The sequence below is a fragment of the Gossypium hirsutum genome, chromosome D10, assembly GCF_007990345.1.
Source record: "Gossypium hirsutum isolate 1008001.06 chromosome D10, Gossypium_hirsutum_v2.1, whole genome shotgun sequence".
Taxonomy (NCBI): domain Eukaryota; kingdom Viridiplantae; phylum Streptophyta; class Magnoliopsida; order Malvales; family Malvaceae; genus Gossypium; species Gossypium hirsutum.
This window is the reverse complement of record NC_053446.1, coordinates 5,225,481-5,252,482: the sequence shown is the minus strand read 5'-3', so window position 1 is coordinate 5,252,482 and position 27,002 is coordinate 5,225,481. Positions and strand designations below refer to the sequence as shown.

Genomic DNA, 27,002 nt, shown 5'->3' with positions numbered 1-27,002 from the left:
CCTAGGATTAGTTTTTCTCTCTCTCTTAATCTATTCTTAGCTTAACGACTTCTAATTTAATTATTGTTTTTTTTTTGTAATTTTTTCTCTTTTTTTAATGTTTAGTTTTAACTAAAAATACAATTATAAATTTTAAATATACATAACATGCATTGGTCACTATAATTTTGGAATTTTGAATTCCCTAAATTCTTGGACTTAATGTAGTTTAAACATAATTAATTTTTTTAACAAAATAGTCGTTAATAATTAAATATTCAAAATTGGCCAGTTATAGTTATTTGACATTAAAATATATTTTAAAAGCATATAAAAATTATGTGAATTTTTTTTTCATGATTGTTTTGCTTTTGCCCCATGACTTTAAAATTTTAATTCCTTTGTTTTTAATTTTAAAATTTTAGTTTATTTACTAATTTAAAAAAATAAAATCTAGCTGACAACATTATTAAAAAGTTTTCATTTATTTGAATATGTGATATTCTAATAATTAAAGATTTGATTTAAAATTAATTCACTTAACAAAAGGGAATTAACAATTTTATCAAATGAATTCTATCTGAAAGAGGACTAAAATTAAAATGTTTAGAGCTTGCAGGGATTGGTGGAAAATTTAGACCTCTCATGATTTATTTACGATAAATATCCTTTAAAACAAAATGAAAGCAGTTAAATTAACCAAAAATCGAGATTATCCAGAACGGTTGGAAATTGTCCTATCCAGTTAATTCTGTTAATCACCAAGGGTATATCCGTAATTTAATAATTCCTATTCATGGTCGCAAAGCCATTCCCCATAAAACTCCATTGCAAGGAGTTACCAGAGGAAAAGAAAGAAAAATCAAATAAGAAGAAAGGAAAGCGCTCTCTCTCTCTGTCTTTCAATCTCAAGCTTTTCATTTCCAAAAATTGAGCGTCTTTGTTGACTCCTCATTTCCAAAAAAAAAATCCGCGTGTTCTTTAATTTGTCAATTTATTAGTAGAAAATTTGCCCCCCCCTCTATATATTTGTAAATAGTGTAGCTCAAGAATTCTTCTCTTCAAACAGTTTCTTTTGATTCTTTGTTTTTTTCCTTCTATTTCTGTTTGTGTATACATATGGTGGTATAAATATACGGGTAGAAATTTCGTTGGATTCCTCAATTGGGTCTCCTTTTAACAAATTCATTGGCTTTCAATTGTAGGGGGGGGAAAAGGGGTGGGAGTTTAGGGGTAAATCAAAATTAATTTTATCGTTGGAGAAATTGTGAGAAAAAATTGTTTCTTTGAAGGAAAATTCTGGGTTTTTGACATAAAATCAAAATATAAAAACCATTTCTTTTTGGGATTAATCTTTGGGGTTGTTCGTAAGCCATGGCGGTTTCAACAATAGCTCTTTACGCTAGTCCACCGAGGAGCACACCGAGCACCGTCTGTTCCACGCCTCACCAGATTAGCATGAATTCTCACGCTTCTTACGATCTCGATTTGAATTCGAGATCTTCATCAACTTCCTCGACAACGGCTTCCGCTTCTTCCCAGAGACCTATTGTCGGTGGCCTGTCATGCCTCTTCTCCTCGCCTACGATAAAATCGAGCTTCTCTAGCGGTGGGGGAGAGGATTTAGGGTCCCATAGGGGAGACGATTTGAAGGAACTAAGCAGTTCATTTTGTTACTCATCGAGTAAATTCGGTGGGTCTTCTTTGAAAGCCAACCAGAGCCCAGTATCGGTGTTTCAAGGCCCTGTTTCGTGTAGTAGCAGCAGCCCTCCTATAAGAATTCTTCGCGAAAAAGGTGGGGATGGGAACTTTCAGGGCTCGTTTCGTGTTGGGACAAATCGATTGTTCAATGGATTCATTAGGGGTGCATTGGGATCTTGTGTTCATTACGATTCCCCGAGTTCTGAGGTGCAAACTGGTAGTTGTGTTGATGAATTACCCTTCACTATGGAGGATAATTTCATGGAGGAAGTGGATTCAGATCCATATGCTAAGGAATTGCTTTTACGTGCTCAAATGAGGCACAAAATATTTTCTGAAGATATTGTAATCAAAGCATTTTATGAAGCCGAGAAGGCCCATAGAGGACAGGTAACAAAAAGAGAAATCAATGCTAAGTTTTAAGCTTTCTTGTCTATCATTGTCTTAAGTGTAATATGAAGTTCTTTGTCCGTAGATGCGTGCGAGCGGTGATCCTTATTTGCAGCATTGTGTAGAAACAGCAGTGTTGTTGGCATCCATTGGTGCTAACTCCACGGTGGTTGCAGCAGGGCTTTTACATGACACCCTTGACGATGCATTCTTGAGCTATGACTATATCTTTAGGACATTCGGTGCCGGGGTTGCTGATCTAGTTGAAGGGGTAAGAGACATTATTTTTTTTTGTATCTTGTTTTAACAGTTGATTTTGTTACTAACCCGAATCGTTTTTACTATTAGGATTGGCTTATATCACTTTGGAAATTTTGGTATATTGAATTAGCAATCTAATGGTGCAAGCATGAAAGACTACTTGCTAAGCCATATTTAGTTAATTTATCATATTATAGGACTGGAACATGCATATGATTATAAATAGCTGTAGCTTTATTATGGTTGCTACATATAAATGATTGTGGATGAGGTTATACTGACCAAATACAAGGCTGTTTGATATTCTTTGCAGCATGTATTGTTTTTATTCATAATCTTGGTAATTCAATTAATATATTACTTTGCAGTTTTAGTTTGAACTTCGCTTTCCCAGTTTATAGCATTATAGGCAGAGCTAGCATATTCATTCATGCCACTTGGTTGGTTTTAAATTCCTTTATTGCATTATAGCAATCAATGTTCTTTTGAATTAAGATGTGAGATTTTAAGATTCTAAATATGATATCATTATGCCATCCATGTAGGTCTCTAAACTTAGCCATCTGAGTAAGCTAGCACGAGAAAATAATACGGCGAGCAAAACTGTTGAAGCAGATCGCCTTCACACCATGTTCCTTGCCATGGCAGATGCACGGGCTGTTCTTATTAAATTGGCAGATCGGTTGCATAACATGTTAACACTAGATGCTTTGCCTCTGCCCAAGCAACAGAGGTTTGCTAAGGAGACTTTGGAAATATTTACACCTTTGGCCAATCGGTTAGGAATCTCTAGCTGGAAGGAGCAATTGGAGAATCTATGTTTCAAGCATCTCAATCCTGAGCAGCACAGTGAACTCTCATCTAGGCTTGTGGACTCCTTTGATGAGGCAATGATCACTTCTGCTATAGAGAAACTCGAGAGAGCTCTCAAGGATAAAAATATTTCTTTTCATGTTCTCTCTGGACGACATAAAAGCTTATATAGCATCTATTCAAAGATGTTGAAGTATGTTCTCTCTCTCTCTCTATATATATATATCTCATACACACATAAGCACCCATGGCAGGCAGAGGAGCATGGAGAGATTCTTTCACATGCACCTTGACTCCTATTCATGACTTGCATTGAGAGACATTTGCACAAGTGCACGCACACACATGCTGTTGTCTACATGTCCACCTAGTTTAAAAATGTCATCTTTTTTTCAGAAGACTAGGAATGGCTTTCAGGATTTTTTTCCTAGAATTTGGCTACAGTTGATTAAGCGAAGTGTGAAGGAGTAGGCCATTGTTGACACTAGATATTATATTGTCTTTTGCAGGAAAAAGTTGGCAATGGATGAAATCCATGATATTCATGGACTACGAGTCATTGTTGAAAATGAGGAAGACTGTTATGAGGCTTTGAGAGTAGTTCACCAGTTATGGTCTGAAGTGCCCGGAAAGCTGAAGGACTATATAAGTCGCCCTAAATTTAATGGGTATGTTATGGCATAACATCTTTTGGTATCATTCTTAGATGGAATCTTAAAAAATGCTGAACTTCCTTCTAACTTCATTCTAATCTGCAGGTATCAGTCCTTGCACACGGTGGTGATGAGTGAAGGTACAGTTCCACTTGAAGTTCAAATTCGAACAAAGGAGATGCATCTGCAAGCTGAGTTTGGCTTTGCAGCTCACTGGAGATACAAGGAGGGTGACTGTAAGTACTCTTCATTTGTACTTCAGATGGTTGAGTGGGCTCGATGGGTTGTGACTTGGCATTGTGAAACAATGAGCAAGGACCAATCGTCAATATGCTACATTGATTCTGTCAAGCCACCCTGCACCTTCCCTACTCATTCCGATGATTGCCCGTTCTCTTATAAGCCTCACTGCAGCCAGGATGGACCTGTCTATGTTATCATGATCGAAAATGATAAGGTATGTTTCTTAAATAGCACTTCATTGCTTTTTCAGGTTGAGCCTGTAGTCATGCTTTGGGATTGGAAATTTGGTCTGAATATTTATGGGTCTATGAATGTTGCAGATGTCGGTGCAAGAGTTTCCGGCAAACTCAACAATGATGGATTTGCTGGAAAGAGCTGGGCGGGGTAACTCGAGATGGTCTCCATATGGTTTTCCAGTGAAGGAAGAATTGAGGCCAAGGCTGAACCATGAGCCGGTAAGCGATGCTACATGCAGGCTGAAGATGGGTGATGTGGTGGAGCTAACACCAGCCATTCCAGACAAGTCTTTGACAGAGTACAGGGAAGAGATACAGCGCATGTATAACCGAGGTCTCTCTGTTTCCAGTACTGGGCCTCCTGCTAGTAACATGGTTGCTTCACGACGTTGACGCCTCTTCGTTTCTTTCTTTTATGCTAAACCCAAAAAGGGGGCAAAAAAGAAGCAACAGTTTCTCCTTGTATATAAATGAAAAATATTTGTACAGGACAAAGCTATATGGTTCTGTTACTAAGAAACATTGACTAACTGGATTCAACAATGAATTAAACTATTTGATTTCGTAGTAGTTTCCTCCACTAATTCAATTTTTTGTTGCATTTTCATAGTACAAAACAGATTCTTTCCTCTATTATTCAAAAATTGAGAATTTAATGTCCTTATTTGGTCAGGCTTTCTATTTTAATTTGTTCTCAGATGATGTTATTAAACCTTTTAATGAAAACCGAAGTCCGACAAAAGGCAGCAACATGTAAAAGAATTGAATGTTTTGTGTCTGGTTTTGGAGTTCTCCAAGTTTCTAAACGCCCTATTGCCAAGTCCCATTCAATTTATAAGCATATTGGAAAACAGTGTTCAAATTGCCAAAGAGGTAACTGACTGAACTAGGAGTGAACAACATTTAACATTTTAACACTAACAGGAGAAGCAGAAACTTGATTCTATGACAACGATTCATTACATCCAATCATAAGAAAAATCAACCCTTCATTCTGATGAATATGATAAAATCTTCAAGCATATATATTACCCTACCTAAATGGATTATTGAAACATCTTACAAAAGCAGAAACCTCACTTAGAGCGCTTAGTGAGAGGGAACGATACTCTTTGAGACGTTGGGTGCGGTGCATCGGTCTTATGCTCTTGCGAGGAATTAGGTTCAACACTTTCTTCATCCTCTTCCGTCTCTTCCATCGCCTGTGCCGGTTGCTTCTTAGGGATAGCCAGTTGGTAGTTTGTACTTATCAATGTATCCTGCTCAGGAGGAAGGGGAATCCCAGGCCCTGGTATTGCCTTTGGCAATGGAACTTTGTTCCTATTTCTTGCCAACTCCAAAAGCACCTAACACCAGCAAATATAATATAATATAATATAATATAATATAATCAATTTCACAAAAATCTTTAACTCCTATATTGCATTCATTCAAGGAAAGCACAAGATTTATGATATTTCAGCACAAAATTGATCTAAAAGCCATAGAATTTAAACCATTTGGTTAAATGTAAGTAGTAAAAAAGGCAACATTTTAAGCAAAAGTACCTACCTCTCTGGATGGGGGTTGCGAGAAGCTGAAATTGACTTTAGATTGAATAGCAAGCTTGACATCATCGCAATCGATGGTTTGCTTGCCGGCATGTTCAGAGTACACCTGCGCATCCGTCAGTACATCCACGACATAGCGATACCAAAGCTCGAGAAATTGATGGATAACGCGAGGTTCATAGTCCTCCACGCCCATTGATTTAAGCAGTGACTTGACAATCTTAGCATCCCTCGGCAGATCCTCTTCGCCTTCTGCCATTGTCTATAGCTTGGCCCTTTAATCCCATATCAGAAAGTTAAATCTTAATTTCTCAGCTTTCGAACAAATAAAATTAACGAAAAAAAGTTCAAAATTCAAAAAAAGAAAAAGAAACCCTAAGTGGAGAAACGATATGTGAAATTACCTTTGCTAAGAGATTGATTATAGGCAGGGATTTCAGTAGTTCCCGGAGCAGAGAGAGAGAGGAAGAGAGATTCGAAAACCTTAAAGAACTTCGAAATCTGACTGGGGTTGGGTACAAGATGCGGTGGCGACGACTTGTTCGGGTCGGGTCTTATGAATAGTAATTAGCAGAATTTATCTCTACTTTTTCTTGGGATATTTTAATAAAGATTAAATCTTTTGAATCCTATTATTCTCTTATTTAATTTAAAATAAATTTATCTTAAATTTTATTTAATTTTTTTACCACTCAATTATACAAAGATTTAATTTTCTTATTAATATGATCAATATTTAATATTTTCATCACTCGTTTATTAATTATGTAAAAATCCTAATTTGAATTTTTTTATTTAACTAAACTAGCTTTTAAATTTCCACCTAATAATTTCTTTTTCCTTTTTAATATTTTCTATAATTTTCTCCTGTCTTCTTTTTTCTTTGTGTTTGGTACCTAAACGTATTTAAATTTGGAAATCATAAATCAATTTGAAATTTTTTTAAATACTTGATAAACACTATTAAAATACGTTGACCTGATATCAACAACCAATAGCATAATAACACGTGGGAGTTTAACATTTTGATATGTGATAGAAAATTAAAAATATTTAAATTTTATAAAAAAAAGTTTGTCATGTTTCAAAATATGAGATTGTTATATGTTACCATGCTATATTAGTCATCAGTGCCACGTCAACATATTTTAACAGTGTTAGTCATGTACTTAAAAAATATTAAATTAATTCATAATTTTCAAGTTTAGGTACTAGTTAAGTCTAAAAAAAAAAGCTTAGGCATAAAAGAGATACAGTTTGCCAATACGATAGTATATATTAACCCTTAAAACTATATTTGATAATTTATTGTAAAAGTTTAATTAATTGAAATTGAAATTTTTTATGGTTTACTTTTTTATAATAAATTCTAAAAACCATTTAATTGATTTTTTGATAAAAAAAAACCCATTGGAAGTGGTAAGTAAATTAATGAATACTTATATATTAATAATAATAGATTCATAATATCGATAACATTATATTATTCTATAAATTAAAAAATAATTTAAGTTAATTTAAATTAGTTATTTTGTTTTTTTTATGAAAAACGTGTTTCATTAAAAACTATTTTTTATGAAAAAGTAAAAAAAAAACCCAAGTGAAGTGATAAATTTTTTTTTAAAGAAAAGGAAAAAGAAAAAGAGTGTACCAAAAATCCATGAGCAGGCAAATCAACAACTAAATCAGCTACTTTAACTCTTGCCCCTGTATTAACTGACCAAGATCAAAGGGAAAGAAAGATACAACCTTGTGAAGAAGCGTAGTGACCTTTTATAACAACATGTCCTCTGATTGTTTGGCAACCACTCCTTGTTACAATGGCTTAGAGTGCAGCATAGGTACGTTCGAGCTCGAATGCTTTAATGTCCTGACTCTCGGGCCAAATACTTCTCACATTGTTGGTCAACTGAGCAGCAAGATCATCAGTCAACAACAAATTGATCATCACCAATCCCTTGATGATGAAGAAAGTCACTATTGGCTCTTAAATTGAATCTGAAATAACCATCTTGCATAAATGTTTGTACATTAAATTAAATTAAAATTTGTCATATGTTACTATCTGATTGGTTCGTCAATTTATTTTAATGGACAATGTGATCAACCACGGATTTCGTTAACGGAAAAGTTTAATTGATTCTTTTAATTAACGGCAAAGATTCAATTGGGTGCAAATTTAATACGAGAATTTAATTGATTTTTTTTCTTTTACATTTCTCAAGGGATTTTTTGACATATAAACTATTTTTAAATATAAAAAACAAGTAAATCAAGGATTATGATTAATAGACTCAGTTGATCTTTACCCATATATTATCATTGGTGTACGTCGCCATGGGACAAACTTAAATGCAATATTGATGGTGCTATTTTTGCTCACAGCATCGCTATGGGTTGGGCAGCGATTGTGAGGAACGACAGAGGTGACTTTGCTCATTGTATCTCAGGTTCTATGAAGAGTAATTTGGATACTTTCATGGCCGAAATCCTTGCAGCACCTGAAGCCTTTTCTTGGCTTAGGTCGTTGCATGTAGATGATATTGTTTAGAAATTGATAGTCGATGCCTTTGGTATGTTTTTTCCCATAGTAGTTTAGATATTTTAGATTCGAGGTTGTTGATCGAAGATTTCTTCATATTACTTCCTGTTTTTAATCTTTTTCCATGAGTTGAATTCACAGGTAAACTAATAAAGCAGTTCATCTTTTAACACGAGCGGCTTTATTTTATGCAAATTACTCTGAATTTATTGGTTATCTTTTTTTCTTTATAGGTGTTGATTGTTCTTTATTTTGCATGAAAATTAAGAAGTTAAACTTGGGTGTCTCTTGGCTTGGGTAGTTTAATGAAATTTATTTCTCCTCTATAAACTTTTTTTGAAGGATTTCATTATAAGTTTTGATTATATCTATTCTTCTTGACACAACGTTTAGAACTATCCATAGTCTCTTATCAATGGATAATATATTTTAATACACTCAAATTCGTCTCTTTCGCTAAAATAGGACAAAAATAGTACATAAATAAGTCAACCGTTGAACAATAATAAATCAGTACACAGCTATTGTCTTGTACAATCCGTCAATCCGGTCACATGGCTATTCTCCGCAGGCAAATTAAATATATAAAAACAATTAATTTTAATTTTTCAACATTTTTTCAATTTAAAAAACCCCTTAAATTTTAGTAAACCTATTAATTTAAATGAAGTTTTATATTTTTATTGCTTCAAATAAGTTATTACTCTTAGAATTTAACGAGTATAAAATAAAAATTCTCTATTAATTTTACCACTTTTAGCTAATCAAAATTATTTGAAAGAAAATTAGACATTTAAGTCGATAAATTGTATTTATAACTTAAATAAATAGAAACTGGTGTTTTATTTTGATATCATGATAATAAATATATATATTTCTGTATTAACATAATTATTATGAATTGTTTGTTTCAATAGTATTTTTTTTAATTTCACAAAGATATTTTTTAGATAAATTTTACAAATATATTAAACAACAATCATGTGTCTTTCTTTCTTTTTTTCATTTTATGATTTTATGTTAACTATAGTAGACGCAGTATTATTTTGGAGTTCTTTTAACAAATAAAAAAAATAGAGTTGCTCATTATTAGGCTGATTTTGTATCAGGTCCTAATAAAATTTCAAGTCTGATTAATAGTTTCAGGACAATATTTAAATAATAATAATAATAAAATAATAATAATATAATAATATAATGACAATAAAATAATAAAAAAATAATAGAAAAATAATAAAAAATTAAATTCGAGCTAGGTGAGGCCGAATCAAGACAAAAAAACTGTACTTAAGGCCGAATCAACTGATAATATTATTCTCCATGCAAAAAGAAATGTAAATTGTATTATATTTTATAATGGGTTAACATTAACTAATTATGTAATCTATTTATAAACCAAAATAAAAAAATAAAAACCTCTCTCTCTTTCTCTCAGTCATTTCTCGTGCGCTCGATCAGTCTCTCTCCTCCAGTCGCCGGTTGCCTTCCGTTTTAACGCCGATAACGCGGCCGCTGATGTAAATAGTTATCAAAATGTCCTCACATGAACAAGCTGTAGCCTCCTTAATCTCACAACTAGCGCTTTCTTTCGATGGCGCCGTTTTAGGTGCTGCCCTAGCCTATGCCGCCTTGCGCACAATCTTCCGGTTCAAGGCAACCTCCACTGCCCTACGAAAAATTCGTGGTGCACCGTACTTTCGTGTTGCCGACCTCCGTTCCCTCCTTGAAGAGGATAGGTCGGATTCCCACGAAGAGCCTATCGTCGTGATTCGCGGCGCCGTCGAGGCTAGATCGGCTACCGATTTACGGAGCTTGAAGAGCCTTAAGAGTAACGTGCTCGTCTCTCAAGAGTCCGGTGATAAAGCTGTGATCATCCAAAGAACACAAACTGTAAGGACTTAAACAAAAAAAGAACCGTTTTCTTTTTTTAATATAATCTAATTGTTGAAGTTCTAATTTTTTGTTATTATTATTTTTCAAAATTAAGTATATTTATCATGAATGGAGGGGATTGTTTGGATGGACTTCTGATTTACGTGCTATTATTGGGAGATCTTGGAATAAAAAAGAGTCAACTTCTATGAGAACAGTAAGTTAAAAGTTTCCATTTTCCCTTAATTCTGAATTAATTTCTTTAATGCTTAATTGTTTTTGTTATATTATGCTTTCAATTAGAACTTCTTTTTGGCGTGTTTATTATGTTCATTGGAATTTTGTTCTGTTTTCGATTTTAATGTACCGCAGGTTCCTTTCATTTTGGTTGAAGGTGGTCAATGGCCACAATCTGATTTTGTCATTGTGAACATGAATGGCTCCAAGCATCCCCTGCCTCTTACTACAGTTTATCATCAATTGCATCCTATAAATGCTTCACCTTATACATTCCTTCAGGCTTTGTTCGGTCACGAATACCCTGTGAGTTAAGAAAATTTGAAATTTTATCACTACCTTTGAAGCTAAAATTTGAAGATTTCCTTTGCTTATTGATTGTAGTGTTGCATCATTTGTTAATGCTCATCCGTATGAGAAATAATAATTTTACCTGTTTTTAAGGTTGGTCTGCTTGATGAAGAGAAAATTCTTCCTGTGGGAAAGGAAATCAGTGCTGTTGGCATTTGCGGTTTTAGTAATGGAGTGCCTGAAGTTAAGGCATGCAAGGAGCTTCCCTATTTCCTGTAAGTGGTCTAGAGACGAAGTTCATTTAACTTTTTATTTTTCACTTTTAGGACATGGAAATTTCATGCTTGCATGCTCATAATCTGAAATAGGAGAGCGTAGCTTAGTCTCAAAATTATTGCTTTTCTATTAGGACTTTCCTGATACTTTTAAGTGCTAGTAATTTACTTTCCTATTTTTCTTAAACCTTCATGTTGCATTTTGTTATTTACTTAGCAAGAATAAAAAGAAAAAGGAGTTGAAAATGGCCATAGCCCAGATTAACCTTAAATGTGATTGTCTTTCTTGAATTGGTTGTCTTACAAACCTCTTCGCGCTTGCAACTGCAGTACTGACATGACAAAAGATCAGATGCTGTTGGATCTTGCCTTCAAGACAAAAATACTGTTCTGGAGTGGTGTCGTCCTTGGTTCACTGTCTATTGGTATTCTTGGCTATGCTTTTGTAAGGTATTTTGTTTTAGTCTAATGATCCCTTTTTCCCCACTTCCTCATAATGCTGAAAGGTTCATTTGGTTTATTCCTATAAAAATATGTAGACCGTCCAAAAAAAAACAGTCCAGTTATGCACATTTGCCTTGTTCACTTTGTTAAAGATAAACATAATGTCTTTTAATGAATTGCCTTCAGGAACTGGAATAAATGGAAAGAAAGGAGGCTAAGACGGTTTCAGCAAGCAGCCAATGCTGCCACTGATGACTCCACCTTGCAGATGGATTTGGACGAAGAGTTAGGTGATGTTCCAGATGGAGAGTTGTGTGTGGTTTGCTTGATGAGGAGAAGACGGTCTGCATTTATTCCATGTGGACACCTGGTTTGTTGCCAACATTGTGCTGTATCGGTTGAACGGGAATTGGTGCCAAAGTGCCCTGTTTGCCGCATGGCAATCCGAAGTTCAGTGCGAATATACGCATCTTAATTAGCAAGAACATGGTTACTGTATTGAATTTTTGTAATCATTGAACAAGATATTGACACCAGGATGTCATGAAAAAGCTTCAGGTACAGTTTATACCATTCCCTATGATACTAATTAACTATAGCATTGCTAATTGGCTTCCATAACATTGAAAGGGCTGGAGTTGGCTTAGCTCCATAGCGGGGTTATAGTGATATGAATGGAATTAAGTCAAACTGGAGATTCTTGTCTATAATCCTTTTTTCAGGGAAAGACTTCTAACCCTGTTTGAATTTTAGTTTCGTTCTATGATGTATATGCCTAGGGAAGAACTGAAGCAAAATGTAAAATTCCGTATTCCTATAAATGATTTTGGAGCTCTGAGATTGGTGCTAAGTTCTTCAACAAAACAATATGATGATATGTTAGTTATCGGTTTACGGTTCGGATGAAAAATATGGCAATGTGTTTAGTTATTGGTTTACTATTTTGATGGAAGTATATGATGATATAATGCTACCTGAATTCTTTAACTGGTATCATTAGCTTTGCTTGAGGGAGCATTTCATATCTTTGTGATTGAGCTGTGAAATTCAAATAGTGAATTGCTTGTTAGTTCGCACACAAGTTGAATTTGATTAAGATTATACCAATTGTTAAAACTGACTGCAAACCATCCTTCACACATAGTTTTATACTTTTTAAGAATTTACATGGAGATTATGGAGAAAAATGAAAAAGCAAAAACAAAAACAAAATAAAGCAATATCGAGAACTGTTTTTGTTTTTTTTAACTTTCCTCTACCTTGACATCTAGCTTCCACAATGAACAAAATGATACAGGCTGCCCTTTCCACCACAATCCAACACAACCCTCTTTTTCTTCAACTATCATCTCCCAGTTACTGTCATACTTCCTCAGCAATGCTCGAGCCCCGTCAATGGCGTCCTCTCCAAACACTTCTGCCCTAAACCCCACGCCTTGCATCCTCTCGTACCATTTCTCTTTCCCTTCGTTCATCTCTCCTTGGTTTGTTAATGCCTTTGCTGCTTCTCCTTCCATTACTCTTCTTTCTTCGCTCTCTCGTCCTTTAAATGCTGAGCTTGTTGAGTCCAAAAACTTCCATACGTACTCTACTCTCCGTGAGAATCCCGTTGCGAAATCTCCGCAGCTGCTGCAGCTGCAATCCATGTTGTTCTCGCTTAGAATCACCCCTTTTGGTTCTAAACTTCGTAGTACTTTCAAGAACTCGGTTCTTTGATCAGGCCCGTTGTGGTTAAGATGATGAAGTCTGAACTGTGCGCAAACTATCAAGGTCTCTCCATGTGAGTTGTTGATAGTTTGTGCATTCAGGTGTTGTATTGGGTGGTTCTCGAGTCGATTTATCTGCAAATTGATGTTCATGGACTTGGCGAAACCGGGAAGTCGGGAATAGAAATCGTGGCCGGGTGGACCAATAGAAAAAGGGGTGTCCGTGATTTGATTATTTTCAGCTGTGGCCGCCACAACGGTGATGCGAACCACAGGTGGGGGACCTCCGGGACGGCGAGACAGCGCCTCAAGGAGTGTCGGCCATTGAACACCATGAGATACACCGATGTCCAGGATATGAAGATTACGGGGCTTATCAGGCTCTTGAGCAAGAATTTGGAGTATGGAAGCGTTGGCTATGGTATTAGGGAATGCAAACCAAGGACTAACCTCATAGAACTTGAGTAAAGATCGTTGAAAGAACTTCGGCTCAGTGGAAGCGAAAGTAACAGGCGCAGTCGAGGCAGAGGATGACGATAAGTGGTGCGTCAAGGCTCGTAGGCCATGATCCGCAAGCCGGTGGTTGGCATCTCCGGTCGATGAGGCAAGCTCGTTGAGAACATACAATAGATGCTGAACACGCGTGAGGTTACCGGTGGTTATCGCTGTTGCACAAGGGTTCAACAACTGTTCAGCCCATCTTCCTTCCTTGTTATTACCGTTATTCCCTGAAGACTTGTTTCTCTTATTTCCAGCTGACCTCTTATTCCCCACAACCTCTTCGACCCCTGCTTTACCGTCTTCGTTTTCATCGTTCTTACCATTCGAGCTCTTCTTCGACATCCTCGGAACGATGCTATCAGTGGGTCTCCTTCGCTTGGACGAACTCAATGGCACGGGAGGATTAACAACGGCAGAATCGGACTGTACGAGACCGGCATCGACATTACCCACAGCAGCTGCAATGGCAGGACTATTAATAGAAGCTGCAGCAGCACCTATGGTAATAAGATCTTGACCGAAATCATGATTGGGATCCCACCATTGATAGCCACTGATGTCGCCTGGGCTGTACGGATCATCCAAGAAAGATGGAAGTAATGATGCAGAATCCTCAAGCCAATCCAAGATATGATCTTGGGATGGATTTGGTTCTGCTGATTCTTCAAGTGTCATATATGAATCCTTTGCTTGAAGAAAAACTCAGTTTAGACAAGGGCTGAGAGATATGGATTTTGTTTGATGATCATTGACCAAATGAAAGAGAAACGATGGTTATACTTTTGTCTTTCACTCATGACATCGTTAAAAACATAAATAATAACAATAATTAATGGGGGCAGTGATGCAGGTTTGGAAGTGGACGGTAAAGGGCATATTAAGTGTCTGGTGTGCTGTTTTATTTGGAAGATGCGATGCTTTGTTTGGGTTTAATGTAATTAATTAAGGGTTTTTATTTGTTTAATTAAGGGTGTAAGAAATGTTGGGAGTTTTGTCTATGTCTTGCTTTTCATTTTCTCTTGGTTGATACTTGATATCAACAAATGAAATGACAGATTGAGGACGGCAAACTCTGTTCCTGCTTTTTTTTTAAAATATTAAATTATTTGATTGGGCTTTTACTTTTTATATTAAGTTTGATAACTGGTTAAATTATAAAACAAAAATCTAAAGGTTATATAATTTATTAAAATTTATTATATTCTTTTATATTTAAAATTTAATCTCTATATTTTTATTTTTTTAAAATTTGATTTCTTCATTTTTTACTTTAAAATTTAAAATTCATTTGTTAACACTGTTAAAATTCTTTTATTAAATGTGTTGACATGACATTTTGAAATTATAAAGATATTCACTTAGTATTTGTATAAAAAAGACACTGTAATTAATATTTTAATTAGAATAAAATTTTTAAATTAACTGATGACATTTTAAGATTTAACGTGTCAAATTATGTTAAAATTAAAGTATAAAAATTTAATTCCAAGTTTGAATGAAATATAAAAATTGAAATTTAACTATTATTATATAATTTTAAAAAAAATTAAAGAGATTAAAGCTAAATTTTGTTAAAAAAAAGGGAAGGACAGCTTTCATCAAAATATTCCATCAATTAAAGTAATTTAAGTTATTTTACATTTAATTTTTGAAGTAATTAAGAAGGCCAAGTTAAACGTAAAAAATGCTTTGATGTGTGATGTTTAAAGTGAATGATTTCTTTTTTGAATAATTTAATTTTAATTATTTTGGGTACTCAACAATGCTATCTGAATTAGATTGATCGGATATGATATTATTTTGATGAGATGTAAAATTTAGATTATTATTTAATTGGTATAAATCGATTGAATTGGAATCTAAAGGTTTTGGTAGTAGCATTAATTAACTAATGGTTAATTAATCTAATAAGTTTGTCGGTTTTAATATAAAAATTATTATAAATTCATAAAAAAATAAAAATTTGATTCAACTGGTTTATACTAATCCTTAAGTCAACCAATCTAATAATGTCAAGAGAAAAAAAAATCTAATTTAGCCCTCACTTGTATTTTACTTTATTATTTGTAATTTATAAATTATTTAACACTCATATAATTTATTTAATTAGTTTTAATATATTTTTATTACTTAATATATTTTTAATATGTCTTAATTATTATTTAACATAAATACTTCTAATTTATATTTTATTAATTTATATAAATAGAAATAAAAAAAATTTAATTGTTTATTATATATGGATATATATTACTTTAAGTTTCTTAATGTTTTGTTTTTTAAATTTTAATTTCATCTCACCGTTGTATTTGAATCTAAATACATATTTTACTATTGATTTTAATCTTACCATTACCGTATTCAATCTCACTACTATAATAATTAATTTCATCACCATCGATCGAAATACATCTTATTACCTTAAAGGAGCTTAAAAAGGCGAAAATGCTAGTGAAGGTGTCATGACACCAATAGCTTGGTTAAACGGCACCGGGAAGTGTTCCCACTCCGCCACACGACGGAGAAACAAAATATAACGTTGAGGCGAAGATGTTGAGAAACTGCTTCCTTCAGAAAATGTGTTGCCTTGGAATTATTTTCATAAAGTTTATGGTTACATAACTGTGAAGCATTGTGAGAAAGATTGGATAACGGTAGGCATAGACCTTAGGTTGCTCATCCTTCTCGTTGTTTATGTCGGCCCAAAGTTAGGTGGTAGAATCGTTTGGAGTAAAACTAATTCGTATGACTTTGTGGGTCAATTGATCTAATGCCTCTCTTTAGATGGGTACCATGATTACTTCCGAATCCAATCTGGTTCAAACAACTATGCTTTTGGGATGATAGTAAAGATAGTAACTCTTAAGTTTAAAGACTCGAACCGATAAAATAAATAGATGCTAAAGGTTAAATTTATTAAAATTTTTAGAACTAAAATAAAATGTTATATTAGCATCAAGTTATACCAATAAAAATAATTAATTTTATTATTATACTAATAAAAATAATGTTACATTAACATCACGTTATGAGATCAAATTTATTTTAACAGTGGTAATAAAATTGGGACATTTTTTTTTGAATAACTAAAATAAAAGCATTTTTAAACTTGAGTGACATTTTTTGTCATATCATTTTAAGACACGATAAATTAACAATTTTTTAACATTTGAAATTACAAAAATTGTGGTAGTGTTAGCTTAGTTTTTTGTTTTTTTTAGGAACCAAATCCATCGGAACTAGAAGACCATGTTCAATGCTTTTAGCATGCACAAGTGTTGAAAATATCACATTGGCAAATGGTGATACCATCTTCGTAGCTCGTGCCTTCGAGCTTGTCAATTTTACAGATGTAAGCAATTGTTGTAGTGCAACCCGAAGATGTGGATGAATGGCATCTAAGAGCATCAAGGGTATCGATAACTGCCTAATCTCAGGCGCCAGGAGAAGAGGTTATAATTTACTTTAAAGCTTGTATCACAGGATGCATGATCATCCTTGTTTTATTCTTGTTTTCAGTCCCAAGATTTAGTTTGTTAACACCGATTCAACCACTGTTTTTTTTAAATAATAATATTTATGAAGGTTCTGAAGAAAATATATAATCTAATAAAATTTATAAGCCATAGAATAATATATATAGATGCATAAATGACACGGATTGTTATGTCTTTTAAATGTGGGATATGATGTATAAGGAAGTGATTTTCTTGTCTCTAATGGTTGAGCAGTCCATTAACTGGCGGATGTGGCAGAATAAGCCTCTACTCCAAGGGTTGCTAATCTGCTATTTTTTAAGGCGGAAAGTTGTTTGTGAAGTTGAGTGTTAGGGGTTTAGTATAATTTAAATAGATTTTTGGGTTGTCGGATAAAGCAACGCTACAAGATTGTACCAATTGTTGCAACGCAGGGTGCAAATGAAGGTGGAATCCGACCTCAAAGGCATACACAAGCATAAAAATCGCACTCAACAAATTCTCCCCAAGAACTCATAATTACCCAGAAACACCTTCATCTCTTCCTCCATCATCATACATTCAAAGGCATCGTCCTTGACAAATAACTCACCTACTCTTCTTCCACACGACACCACCACTCTTACCCCCGGCCGTGGAGCAACTCAAAGTGCAAAAGCAATATTCGACTTACAAAAAAGAAACTCACCTAAGCAACGTGAAAAAACCCATAGGAATCTCACTACCCTCATGCCACGAAAAACCATAACTAAAAAAAGCAACCCAAAAAAAAAAAGAAAAACACCATAAAATTTTCAAAAATAGATATTTTAAGATATTTGGAAACCCGATCAAGTGAAGGAGAAGGAAACAAAGTTTATTTATCTACAGAAAGAATGGGGATCTATACACCCGCTCCGTGCATGACTATAGCACCACCGCTGCACGTTGCCAAAAAATCGCAACAAACTAGTGAAAGGTTGTCACGTAGTCCATGACTCATCATAACCCTTGTCACACATGTAGCTCAAGTAACATCCAGCGATAAAAGCATGTAGGCCCAAACCTAATGTTGTTCATAAGACCGAACACAGCAACGTAGACACTAGGATCCATAGCCTACCAATAACTCAATCCAAAGCAAAATGAGAAGAAATGTCCTTTCGCTAACAATCTTCCCATAAACAAAGTTGGAATAATCCTCAACATAATTATTCTCAGACATAAAACAAATGAAATTATACTCAAAAAGTCTAATCTTATCTCGGAGCATATCAATAGTAGTGAATTTGAGTAAAGGTAAAACTTTTCTTATTAGAAAAAAAAATTGTTAACTCAAATCAATATATATTTTATATCCATTTTACGATTCATGAATATTAATCATTTTAATATTTATAATTGTTCCTCTTAATAATATTATTTTTAAAATCTAAACTCGAACCTTCTTCTTAAAAATGTAATGCAACTTACTGTTATAATTGATACTTATTAGTTAAGATAAATTTTAACATTTATTTATTCTTATAATACTTTTAATTTTTTATTCACACATAATGTTGACACCATTTTTCGGATAAAAACGGGGTCGACTTGGGTTTTGAAAAAAATGAAACAGGAGTCGCCACCAATCTTTTTTTTATAAGGTGTGATTGGATCACCTCGAAAAGCGGTTGTTTTTAATAAACGGTTTGATTTTATTAAAACAACAAGTTTGGTCCGCGAAATTCAGAAAACGGGTTCGGGAGTCGGTTACGCACGAGGAAGGATTAGCACCCTCGATACGCCCAAAATTGGTACCTTAGTTGATTACTTAATGTCTTAATGTCGAAAATTGAAAAACTTAGAAGAATTTAAAAAATACGATCCTTGTATTAAAACGTTGAAAATTTTTAGGAAAATGGGCATATTTCACATTATTCGAGAAAGAGGATCATATCCAGTAAGTTAGAATACAATGTCTCAAATTCCCAATACGTGAATGAATGCCAGAATTTTACTTATTTAAAAGATATTTTATTATTTCGGGTTTAGGAAAGGGATCATGCCCAGTAAGTTAGGACACGATCTTTTCTTAATTCCCGAGATCGTTTCAAAACTTGAGTTTGAAAAGATTAGTGTATTTAGATTTATTGTGGAAATCGAAACCCAGTAAGTTAGGGTACGATCCTCTCGAATCTAAACACAAAATATCATTTTTTTAAAACAAATTTTATTATCGAGTGAAATAAAAACATGAAGTCGTAGTAAAAATGTGAAAGCAAATTACATTGTTATACATGACAAAATCATAATGAATACAAAAGTGTAAAAATGATACGAGTAATAGCAACAATATAAAATAAATAAAAGTCAAACCTACAATCATATAAAATAACAATGTATATAAACAAATAAATTAAACATTCGTTCAAAATAATAATGAAAATGAAATAAATAAATAGTGAATACAATTAAAATGTAAGGGATATATATATATATGTATAGACGAAAAAAATAAAATATGTGTGTATTCATAAATTACAAAATATATATAAAGTATATTTTAAAATATAAAGAAGAAAAAATATGCATATATATAAAAATATGTACGTATATATATAGGTGTATAAAATTATGGAATATGAAATTAATGAAATGCATATATAAAGTAGGCGCATGAAAATATGTATGTACAAATTAAAGTTTAAAAATAATGAAAATATACATACGTATACAAATAAATACGTTAATTTATATATATATGTTTAAAATATATTGAAAATATGTATGTATGTGTCTATGCAAATTAAGATATACAAAAATATATAAATACATACATATAAATATATATACTTATAAAAATAAAAATATGTATATGTATATAGATATATATATAAAAAAGAAATATGAGTATACGTATATATATATTAAACAAATTATATGTAAAATATGTACATGTATATGTACAAGCACTTATATGATAATAATAAGACATATATATATTTAAAAATACATAAGTAAATATGAATAGAGATATAAAAGTAACAACCATAATACCAATACTAATAATAGTAAAAATGATGATAATAATAATAATAATAATAATAATAATAATAATAGCAAAAGTACTAAAAAAAGGACTAAATCGAAGTAAAATAAAAAGTACTGGGCATATTCGAAATAAAAAAGGACTAAAAAGACTAAATTGTAACACGCACGGAAAGAAGAGGGACCAAAATGGAAAATAGACCAAAATCTCAAAACGCGGCGCTTCAGGGGACTAAAATGAAACAGAAATAAAAATTTGTGGTCAAATTAAAAACAAAGAAATAGCGAAATAGGACCAAATTGAAACACGCCACAGGTCAGAGGGACTGCGCGCGTAAATAGCCCAAAAATTAAAAACACGCGGATCCTTCGGGTCGGAGCGGGTCGGGTCGCGGGTCGACGCGCGGACCCCCCTTTGCCGAAACGGCGCCGTTTCAGGGGGGTATAAATACCCCCCTTTTGCGAAAAAAACATCATTTTGTACTGCTGAGGGAAAAAAAAAGAGGAGAGAGAGGGAGGGGAGAGCTCTGGGGGTAGTCCAGAGTCCGGCGAGCTTCGGTCGCCGTCCGTCGTGCCGGCGTTGTTCCGGCCACCGTACACGGTGGCCGGAAGTCCAAAAGGCAGGTAAATTTCCCCTTTTTTCGCCGAATCGCCTCCCCTCGGTAAGTTTCCCTCTCCTTTTTTATTATTATTATTTATTATATGTATATAAATAGATGAACAAAAAAGAAAAAGTAAAATAATAATGGTAAAATATGAAAACGAAAAGGGGTGGTAATCACCTTAAAACTTAGTTTGTATTGTATTTCTCTTTCTGCTAATCTCTGTTTTGTTACAAAGAGTACCCCCTCTTTTGTTACATTCTTTGAATGGCTTTTATAGCCTATTTTTGCTACTGTTTTTGCTTGCTTCCTGTTTGCTTCCTTGTTGCAGGCAATTGATGGTGAGAACAGGGTGATGGGACGGTGCGGCGGTGGCAGTTGTGGCAGGGCAAGTGGGTGTGCGGCAGAAGCAAGTGGATACCCTAGGTGCGGCGCACCTAGGGTTAGGATTGTTGTTTTCTGCTGAAGATGGGTTCTGGTTTGGGTATTGGGCTCATTGGGATGGTTTTTTGGGCTTAGGTTTTTAGTCTGGGCTATTGGGTTGTTTGGTGGGTAGTTGGGCCTTAAGCCCGGGCTAAAATTGGTCTGTACACATAATATACACTTGGTTCAAAGTGGTTCGTTGTGCAACCGATTCAATCTCCTGGTTCGAATCATTATACTAGGCAATTCTTGATCTAACCGATTCAATCGGCTAGTCCGAATTCAGCAACTATAGTGAAGATTAATTCTTATGATATCTATTGATATAGTTTTAAGGGTGTATTTGGTTTACCAAATATTAAATTATATCTTGTAATAGGATTATAAAAGTGTAAGATTACGGATGGAATATAAGATTAGTTTGTTTGGTTTATTTGGCTATGATTTAAGCTTCATGTGATTAGTTGACGAAATGTAATATTACTTAAAAGTAAATATTACAAAATTGTGTCTATTATATAATATTTGGTTAACACTTTTTAATCTTAAATTTTTTTTACATTCCACACCTAATTTTACATTCTAAACTTACTTAAAATTGGATGAACTAAACACCTATTATATCACGACATCTTAATATTATTTAAATATTATAATATGAATTTAGAACATAAGTAAAGATTCTATCAACCAAACCCCCGCTTAAAAAAGAAAAAAACAATAAATATTTAGCAGCTTTGCAAAATGAGATGGGCACGCATTTCAAGGAGAAAAGAGGTGGAGACAGCAAAAGGGCATATGTGCGTGCATGAAGTCAGTACTATTACTCAGTAGTCACCTTCTTTCCTTTACTTATATACAATAATATAATACGATAAATGTATACTTAATACATCAATACATAAATGTAGAATCACATAATAACATTTTATTAAAAATCCTCAATATCCCAATAATCATTATTAAAAATAAATAATATTGATAAATAACAATGAATACATAAAATGTATATCATAATATTACTGGTATTTCTGTATTTGTTCTTTTTCTTTTATAGATTTTTTGTGTGTGAAGATGTCAGACAGATTAAAAGCAGCAACAGCAGCACAAGCAGAAGGAGAAGCAATAACCCCCCTATTTCAGAGAGCTCTTTAGATTGGGTCTTGTTTGTTCTTCTTATTGTTCCATCAGAGATCATAAGATAAAATAATTTTTTTGGGGTTCGTTTTTAGTTTTTTTCAACTTTAAAAGATGATTAGTGCCAGAAATAAGTACCTTTTCACTCCAAATCAATGGCAAGAGCTTGAACACCAAGCTCTCATCTTCAAATACATGGTTTCAGGAGTTCCTATCCCACCTCAACTCCTTTATTCTGTCAAAACAAGCTTTGATTCTTCTTTGGCTTCACACCTCTTCCCTCACCAACCCAGTAAGTATCTGCAAAAAAAAAAAAAAAACCAAATTGGAGTTGCACTACTTTTTTGTATGTGAGTTATACTTTTATTGTTGAATGATTTTGGTCAAAAAATTAAAATGATGGTGCCTTGTGGTGGTTGCAGCAGGGTGGGGCTGTTTTCAGGTGGGTTTTGGCAGAAAACCAGACCCAGAGCCAGGGAGGTGCAGGAGAACTGATGGAAAAAAATGGAGGTGCTCCAAAGAAGCTTACCCAGACTCCAAGTACTGTGAGAGGCACATGCATAGAGGCAGGAACCGTTCAAGAAAGCCTGTGGAAGCTAATTCATCATCATCATCATCATCAACAGCACCACCAACAACAGCAGCAGCTTCCATCCTTTCACCATCTTTCCCATCAATCAACAGTAACCTTCCCACTTCAAGTTCTTCTCTCTCTTTTTCTCCTATGGCTACTGAAAACTTCACCCATTTCGACCCCTTTCTTTATTCTCATTCTTCTACGAGACTTCATGGTTCAGGCTTATCAGTTCCATCTCATCATTTCCTAGACTCTGGAACTGGAATTGATTACCCTCAGACTGATAAACTCTACAGGTTTTTTTTTATAGCTTAAAAGTAGATTAATTGAATAACCTTTTTCTTTACTTGGCCATCTTTCTGTAATACCAGTAAAAAGTTGTTTTGTTCTTTATAAATAGGTATGTTCATGGAACAAGGGAAGTTGTTGATGAAAGATCTTTCTTCCCTGAAGCTTCAGGGAGTGTAAGAGTTGTACCTGATTCTTATCAGTCACTGACAATGGTCCAAAGCTTTGGTGACAACAATGGTTCAAAGCAGGGGCAGCAATGCTTCGTTTTAGGTACTGATATCAAGTCAGCTAAGCCAATCAAGTTAGAAAAGGATGAAGGAACTCAAAAACCAGTCCACCAATTTTTAGGGGATTGGACACAAGGGAACAACAATGGTTCTTGGCTTGATCTTGCATCCAATTCCAGGGTTCAATCAGGCAATTTTTTTCAATTTCACCCATCATTTTTGGTTTTTTCACATCTAGTACAAATGTTTGTTTGTCCATTTGCTCACACCGGATCTTTTTGGTTCCTGCAGATAGTTGAGGTCTCAATAATGGAATCAATAAAAGCACTTGAATGAAGGGTCAATTTCAATACCTTAGCTGTTGAAATTGTGGCTAGGATTGCTTTGTTCTGAAAAAGTTGTGAAAAACCAAACAATGTAGGGCCAGTGGAAGATTTATCTATTTGTTGCTGTCACCCACTCTGATAACCTACTTTTTATCTTCTTCCCTGGAGGAAACATGTTTCGAATATGTAAGACTTCGTTTCTTTGACTACAGAATCGCCCTTATGAAGTAAGATATTTCCTTTTAGGTTTCTGCTTTGTATTATAAAATAAATTCCATTGCTTTATGCCCCATAAAGCATGTGAAATCAGAACTTTGTTTCTAAGCACTGTATGCTATGGACATTGTATTGCTCATCATATATTCCCAGCACTGAAATTTATAGCAATTATTGCTAAAAACTTTTCCTGAAACCAAGATAAGTTAGCAATGGATAAATATTAAATAAAATTACAAACAGAAACCCTTTGGCTTGAATTGCAAACCAACTATAATGAGTTGAACAATTAACATAAGCTGATTTTGAATACCATCAAAAATATTGCCTTCCTTGTTTGAAAGTAGTATCTGCTAAGAACCCTTGTTTCAGAGATAAAGCTGGAAAAGGCAATATTAAAAAGGATGGTTCTGAAAGGACTATGCATAATGAAGAATTTTAGGAAACAAATGAGTGAGTATATTTTACATAGCTGACAGCTTTTATCTCAGACTCTCAGCAGATCCCATAGTCTCAAGACTTAGCCCCATGCCATAGAACAGGCATAATTAACCACCAGTTTACCATCAAAACCAAAATTCTGAAAATGCAAAGGCAGATCTGGTTATAGTAACAGATAAACATCAACAAGGACAGTAAGCAATAAAATTTCCATGTAGTTTGTGTATTTTGAAAATTTGTTAGGAGATGCAAGCAAGTAATGGGGTGGCATCCACTTAAGAAAAAGAGTTCATTTCATTTTTCAGTGATCATGCAAGAATTGAAGAAAAACTCTTTTCATCTCAATTCCATTGTCCAATAGGTGATATGTAGAAATGGTGGATACTGAATACAATAGATGTAATGTGTAAGAGAATCTATTTTCAATGCAATGACCATTTCTGTCAGAATACTCAGACCAATCTACTGAGCCTGTAAAATAATGGACCATTTCATGTGAAAATTCATTCGATTCTGCCATTATGGGCCCAAATGTCAATTTCAGATAAAAGGAAATGGTTGCAGAGTTGATAAACAATTATCTCTATACATTAAGGCACAAAAAATCTAGAAAAAGCATGTGATATATGCCCAAGTTAATGCCCTGAAGTAGGAGGTAGATCGATTTTTGTCATTGTCATGTATAAATGAAAACCATCTCGCGTCTTTGATGATGACATACTCACATAAAAGAATACAGTCTAAAGCTAAATATCTTTGCTATTTCCTATTCTGGTTTGTGTTTACAGGGAGAAAAAGCTAGTCATGAAAGTAAATATGCAAGTCAGTTCCCTCTTTAAAGAATCTATAAATACTCTAACATCAGCAAGAGGAAGTATCTAAGTAGTACAACTTACATTAAATAGGTCAATCACCAATTCATCTGCGTTCGGTGAGAAGGCGCTGTTGACATACACTAACTACAAAACAAGAGCTAAAAAATTAGTACTTTGCAAGCAACAGATTGAAGTATAGATGAAAATAGATTACCAAGGTATCCCAGTGCAGTGCCGGCGGTTAAGAACAGTAAAAGTGTTGTTCCAATAGGGTCGGAAGCGTGTAAATTATTGTACTAAAAAATCACACAAAGTTCAATTCCCAGGGAAGAGAGGTGGATCACATGGATCTCTTAAATACCAAGTCTTTCCTTAGACAGAATATCCCTTCTATAGTAATTTAATAGCACAATTAAATACTACTATTATACCCTCAAATATTGAAAGAAAAATAGGACAAGAAAGAACACAAGAGTTTTAACGAGGTTCGGTAAATTATACCTACGTCCTCGGGCACTAACACCAGATGATAACTTTACTATCTCCAAAGTATTACAAACAAATAGAATTCCTTAAGAATTCTCAAATGGGAGAAGAGAGAAAACTAAGAGAGAAAGATTGGTTGGGATGAATTGAAATGAGAAATGAGAAGGCTTATTTATAGTTGAGGTTCAAGGACCAAACAATAAATAGCCCATTATCTCAAGGACCAAAAAAAAATTATCCCATGCCACTTTTTCAAAGTCAACTTTAGGGTGCTAAACTTGCACCACTTTGTATTGTTTGCCATTAATGTTGTCTCCCATTAATGTTAACAATCTCCACCTTGAAGATTTGATTAGGATAATCACATCTTCACACACTTCCTTCAACTCCCCAAATTCGATAAAGCTATCTTTTGTAGTGCCTACAAATGCACTCTCGAGCGCCATACACCTGAAGGTGCTCAAATTCTCAGGATGTTAATCAAGTTCAAACAATGATTAAACTTGATTGTTGTTACCACCTTGGTCATCATATCTGCGGGATTATCTGCTGTCGGAATCTTCTGAAGTAGAATTTTTCCTTTTTCAAAGACTTCCCGCACAAAGTGATATCTTACGTCGATATGCTTGGTTCTTGAATGATAGACTTGATTTTTCGCTAAATGAATAGCGCTCTGACTGTCACAATATAAACTTATGTGACTTTGAACAACTCCTAAGTCTTTCAACAATCCATTAAGCCAAATAGCCTCCTTAACAGCTTCTGTAACTGCCATATATTCTGCCTCTGTAGTAGACACAGCAACTGTAGACTGTAAGGTAGACTTCCAACTCACTGGGGCTTTCACAAGAGTAAACAGATACCCCGTAGTTGAACGACGTTTATCTAAATCACCAGCAAAGTCGGAATCAACATATCCAACTACAAACTGACCAAGTGCTTCATCCTGTTCAAAAATTAAACCAACATCTACGGTTTTTCGAAGATACCGTAGAATCCATTTCACAGCTTGCCAATGTCCTTTTCCAGGATCATGCATATACCTGCTCACAACTCCAACAGCTTGTGAAATGTCAGGCCTCGTACACACCATCGCATACATCAAACTCTCAACTGCATTAGCATATGGGACTTTCGCCATATATTCTCTTTCATCTTCAGTCTTCGGAGATAATTGAGCACTAAGTTTCAAATGAGAAGCAAGTGGGGTACTTACATGTTTTGTGTTTTCATTTACACCAAAACATTGTAATACCTTTTTCAGATATTGCTTCTGATTTAA

The 27,002-nt window shown here is 34.2% G+C and overlaps 5 protein-coding genes across 6 annotated transcripts; 3 read left to right on the top strand and 2 right to left on the bottom strand.

Annotated features, from left to right (window-relative positions):
- Window positions 1-824: 824 nt before the first annotated feature.
- On the top strand, window positions 825-4,846 carry LOC107913865 (probable GTP diphosphokinase RSH2, chloroplastic). Its single transcript, XM_016842527.2, has 6 exons — window positions 825-2,070; window positions 2,156-2,341; window positions 2,877-3,337; window positions 3,654-3,812; window positions 3,903-4,254; window positions 4,361-4,846. The coding sequence occupies exons 1-6, from the start codon at window positions 1,354-1,356 to the stop codon at window positions 4,667-4,669; spliced, it is 2,184 nt and encodes a 727-aa protein (XP_016698016.1). The 5' UTR covers window positions 825-1,353; the 3' UTR covers window positions 4,670-4,846.
- A 323-nt stretch (window positions 4,847-5,169) lies between these two features.
- LOC107913866 (transcription initiation factor TFIID subunit 9) lies at window positions 5,170-6,441 on the bottom strand. The gene is made up of 3 exons (XM_016842528.2): window positions 6,231-6,441; window positions 5,828-6,101; window positions 5,170-5,622 (listed from the first exon to the last, which is right to left on the bottom strand). The coding sequence occupies exons 2-3, from the start codon at window positions 6,083-6,085 to the stop codon at window positions 5,353-5,355; spliced, it is 528 nt and encodes a 175-aa protein (XP_016698017.1). The 5' UTR covers window positions 6,086-6,101; window positions 6,231-6,441; the 3' UTR covers window positions 5,170-5,352.
- Window positions 6,442-9,698: 3,257 nt separating this feature from the next.
- On the top strand, window positions 9,699-12,337 carry LOC107913864 (E3 ubiquitin-protein ligase SPL2). The gene is made up of 6 exons (XM_016842526.2): window positions 9,699-10,258; window positions 10,356-10,457; window positions 10,613-10,783; window positions 10,922-11,043; window positions 11,374-11,493; window positions 11,674-12,337. The coding sequence occupies exons 1-6, from the start codon at window positions 9,902-9,904 to the stop codon at window positions 11,960-11,962; spliced, it is 1,161 nt and encodes a 386-aa protein (XP_016698015.1). The 5' UTR covers window positions 9,699-9,901; the 3' UTR covers window positions 11,963-12,337.
- A 267-nt stretch (window positions 12,338-12,604) lies between these two features.
- Window positions 12,605-14,527, bottom strand: LOC107913863 (protein NODULATION SIGNALING PATHWAY 1). The gene has a single exon (XM_041102914.1). The coding sequence runs from the start codon at window positions 14,367-14,369 to the stop codon at window positions 12,732-12,734; it is 1,638 nt and encodes a 545-aa protein (XP_040958848.1). The 5' UTR covers window positions 14,370-14,527; the 3' UTR covers window positions 12,605-12,731.
- Window positions 14,528-22,007: 7,480 nt separating this feature from the next.
- Window positions 22,008-24,117, top strand: LOC107913861 (growth-regulating factor 5). 2 transcript variants are annotated; one of them, XM_016842524.2, is made up of 4 exons: window positions 22,008-22,633; window positions 22,764-23,214; window positions 23,319-23,626; window positions 23,728-24,117. In XM_016842524.2, the coding sequence occupies exons 1-4, from the start codon at window positions 22,456-22,458 to the stop codon at window positions 23,733-23,735; spliced, it is 945 nt and encodes a 314-aa protein (XP_016698013.1). In that variant the 5' UTR covers window positions 22,008-22,455; the 3' UTR covers window positions 23,736-24,117. The 2 variants fall into 2 exon arrangements, with proteins under 2 accessions (XP_016698013.1, XP_016698014.1); XM_016842525.2 differs by having other exon boundaries at window positions 22,305-22,633; window positions 22,767-23,214.
- The last annotated feature ends 2,885 nt before the right edge of the window (window positions 24,118-27,002 follow it).

Coding starts and splice junctions, on each gene's coding strand:
- LOC107913864 (XM_016842526.2), top strand. CDS start 9,902: ATGTCCTCACATGAACAAGCTGTAGCCTCCTTAATCTCACAACTAGCG. Junction 11,044..11,373: donor AAGGAGCTTCCCTATTTCCT/GTAAGTGGTCTA, acceptor TTGCAACTGCAG/TACTGACATGACAAAAGATC. Junction 11,494..11,673: donor CTTGGCTATGCTTTTGTAAG/GTATTTTGTTTT, acceptor AATTGCCTTCAG/GAACTGGAATAAATGGAAAG.
- LOC107913861 (XM_016842524.2), top strand. CDS start 22,456: ATGATTAGTGCCAGAAATAAGTACCTTTTCACTCCAAATCAATGGCAA. Junction 22,634..22,763: donor CCTCTTCCCTCACCAACCCA/GTAAGTATCTGC, acceptor TGGTGGTTGCAG/CAGGGTGGGGCTGTTTTCAG. Junction 23,215..23,318: donor CAGACTGATAAACTCTACAG/GTTTTTTTTTAT, acceptor CTTTATAAATAG/GTATGTTCATGGAACAAGGG.
- LOC107913866 (XM_016842528.2), bottom strand. CDS start 6,085: ATGGCAGAAGGCGAAGAGGATCTGCCGAGGGATGCTAAGATTGTCAAG. Junction 5,623..5,827: donor CGCAACCCCCATCCAGAGAG/GTAGGTACTTTT, acceptor TGCTGGTGTTAG/GTGCTTTTGGAGTTGGCAAG.
- LOC107913863 (XM_041102914.1), bottom strand. CDS start 14,369: ATGACACTTGAAGAATCAGCAGAACCAAATCCATCCCAAGATCATATC.
- LOC107913865 (XM_016842527.2), top strand. CDS start 1,354: ATGGCGGTTTCAACAATAGCTCTTTACGCTAGTCCACCGAGGAGCACA. Junction 2,071..2,155: donor AGAAGGCCCATAGAGGACAG/GTAACAAAAAGA, acceptor CTTTGTCCGTAG/ATGCGTGCGAGCGGTGATCC. Junction 2,342..2,876: donor TTGCTGATCTAGTTGAAGGG/GTAAGAGACATT, acceptor CCATCCATGTAG/GTCTCTAAACTTAGCCATCT.